This window comes from Pseudomyrmex gracilis, unplaced genomic scaffold, assembly GCF_002006095.1.
Source record: "Pseudomyrmex gracilis isolate BER0280 unplaced genomic scaffold, ASM200609v1 scaffold_4087, whole genome shotgun sequence".
NCBI classification, from domain to species: Eukaryota; Metazoa; Arthropoda; class Insecta; order Hymenoptera; family Formicidae; genus Pseudomyrmex; species Pseudomyrmex gracilis.
Genome location: NW_018024671.1, coordinates 1,400 through 3,695, shown reverse-complemented (window position 1 = coordinate 3,695; position 2,296 = coordinate 1,400). Strand labels below are relative to the sequence as shown.

Below are 2,296 nucleotides of genomic sequence, written 5' to 3'. Positions count from 1 at the left end.
AGTTAAACTTACTATTTCAATTCTTCAATTTCTTTATAGTAGGAATAAGTTTGTTCCTGTGGATGATATCTGTATTTATCACTTTTTACAAATACGAGGTACAGTTTACTATTACATTACATTATTGTTTAATTTAATAAATATAATAAATTATTCCAGGTTACAATTTCTTTGGTTTTTTACATATATTTTTACAGAGAAAAAGTAAAGTTTTAAGAATTGTAATGTATAATATTACATTTTATTAGTCATATATATGTGCTTTATTAAATATTTTATTTTCAGGAACAGTCGGTGTGTATTAAAAAATTAGATCTGATAAATGATACATTAGAAAAAATCGGAATATCAAAAGAATTCATTCGAATGCGAAAAGAGATGAAGTGGTCATTGANTGTATGGTTTATGCTATCATGTATAATAAGTATTGTTGATAATGTAATAGGCTTATATCTGAACTTATTAAATCTTCAAAATATAATAGCTATTTGGATTGTACANTATTCTGTACATGTCAATACTGTACTAGACTTCATGACTTTGACTCTTTTAAGGTTAGTGTTTGTATGTATAAGTGTAAAATCAGTACAAAATACTTTATATTTTAAATAAGAAAACTATACTGCATTACATAAAATATGTATTATTAATTATATCCTATGTTGAAATGACAAACATTTACACATATTATAACACATTATAACATATTGCAATTTTGCAAGCTAGTATGAAACGTACTGTTATTGTACAAAAAACACATAGATTTCCAAATATATTTATTGTACTTATTATCTGTTTATTTTTTTGTCTAATAAGTGCATAAAGCACGGCAGATTTTAATTTTTGTTTTAATATTACAGATATATCGATTTTAGGTTTGATAAAATAAACGATCATATAGAACAACTGTCAGAGATTGAAAACTATGACTTGAAATGTATGTCGAAACCATCTCTTATTGTCAATCGTCACTATATTCGACGCACAGAGTACCGTAAGCGTATGCTGTGGATTGCAATGTAAATTATTAGTATATGTTAAAATAACAGATATAAAGATTGCAAAAACAATTATTTGTGAATAGGGATTTTACCACTTATAAAAATAGTGTGTTCTTACTACTGAATACTTCATATTTTCACTTGTACACAGTTCTGCATATATTTGTAATACTTTTGTAGTGATTATATGTTTAAGTAATATTTTTGTAAGTTACATACTGTAAAGAATGTTGATCAATAAGGAGGTATTTACTAATATATATAAATTTCTCTTATTTAATTTCAAATTTAAGACAAAAATGCATATAAAACATAAAAATACAGTATTCTTTACTGTCTATATAAATAAACATAAGTATATGAACATATTTAATAAAACTTGTTTTCTTTCTGTAGGCATCTTCATTTGGAACTTTGCCATGTGGCTCGCAATATTAATGCTTTATACGGAGTGCGAATGACAATACAATTGGCATCTTACTTTGTTCTGTTTACTGGATATGTTTATAGTCAATATCATATAATTTTATGTTTGAGCAACGAGAACGAATTAATAAAATGGTACTATATAATTTTTGGCACTTTATGGACCATTTATTTTTTAAGTAAACTTATAATAGTAAATCACATCTGTGAAAGTGTTAGTGCCAAGGTAACATAACTTTGTATAACATATAAAGTAATATTAGAAAAATATTTCTTTTTCTAAAATCTTAATTCTTGCTTTTAGGCAGAAAAAACCAAAATTGTAATTCATAAATTGACACATCTTATTCGTTTTGCAGATGCGTATAATGAGGTAATTTCAATTAAGCACACAATTTTTTTATATAAACTGTCTTGAGTATCTTTAGATTTGTGTAACAATATGTGTAAAATTCAGATTTATCAGTTTGGTCTGCAAATATCGCTTCATCCACTGAAGTTTACCGGATTGGGCTTATTTTATTTTGGATATAAGCTCGTCCGTTCGGTTAGTTTTTAATAATATTTATTTCTATGAATAAACAAAATCAAGAAATGTAGTTTCTTTTTCTCTCTCTCTTTCTTTTAATTCTCAAGAACAATAGAAAATAGCATTTATGTAATATTTGCTTTTAGTTTGCTGTCTGGGTTTTTACTATTGTTCTTCTACTGATACAAATGGACACTTTTGTAGTAAACAAATCATCTAAACTAAATATGCTAGAATGTATTATCAATAAGTAAAAAATATGTTTTTAAAACTTTCGGATTAATTTTTTATACTACTACTTTTATACGTGTTTAGGTATATAGTTTTCTTATTTGTTTTG

General features: G+C 25.2%; 1 protein-coding gene across 1 annotated transcript; it reads left to right on the top strand.

The window, feature by feature from the left end:
* Nucleotides 1–534: 534 nt before the first annotated feature.
* Nucleotides 535–1,974, top strand: LOC109863304 (the record flags this gene model as incomplete). Its single annotated transcript, XM_020443545.1, has 5 exons — nt 535–554; nt 861–1,019; nt 1,398–1,653; nt 1,732–1,800; nt 1,885–1,974. Coding segments are annotated over exons 1-5 (594 nt in total), but the record flags the coding sequence as incomplete, so codon positions are not given.
* Between the last annotated feature and the right edge of the window lie 322 nt (nt 1,975–2,296).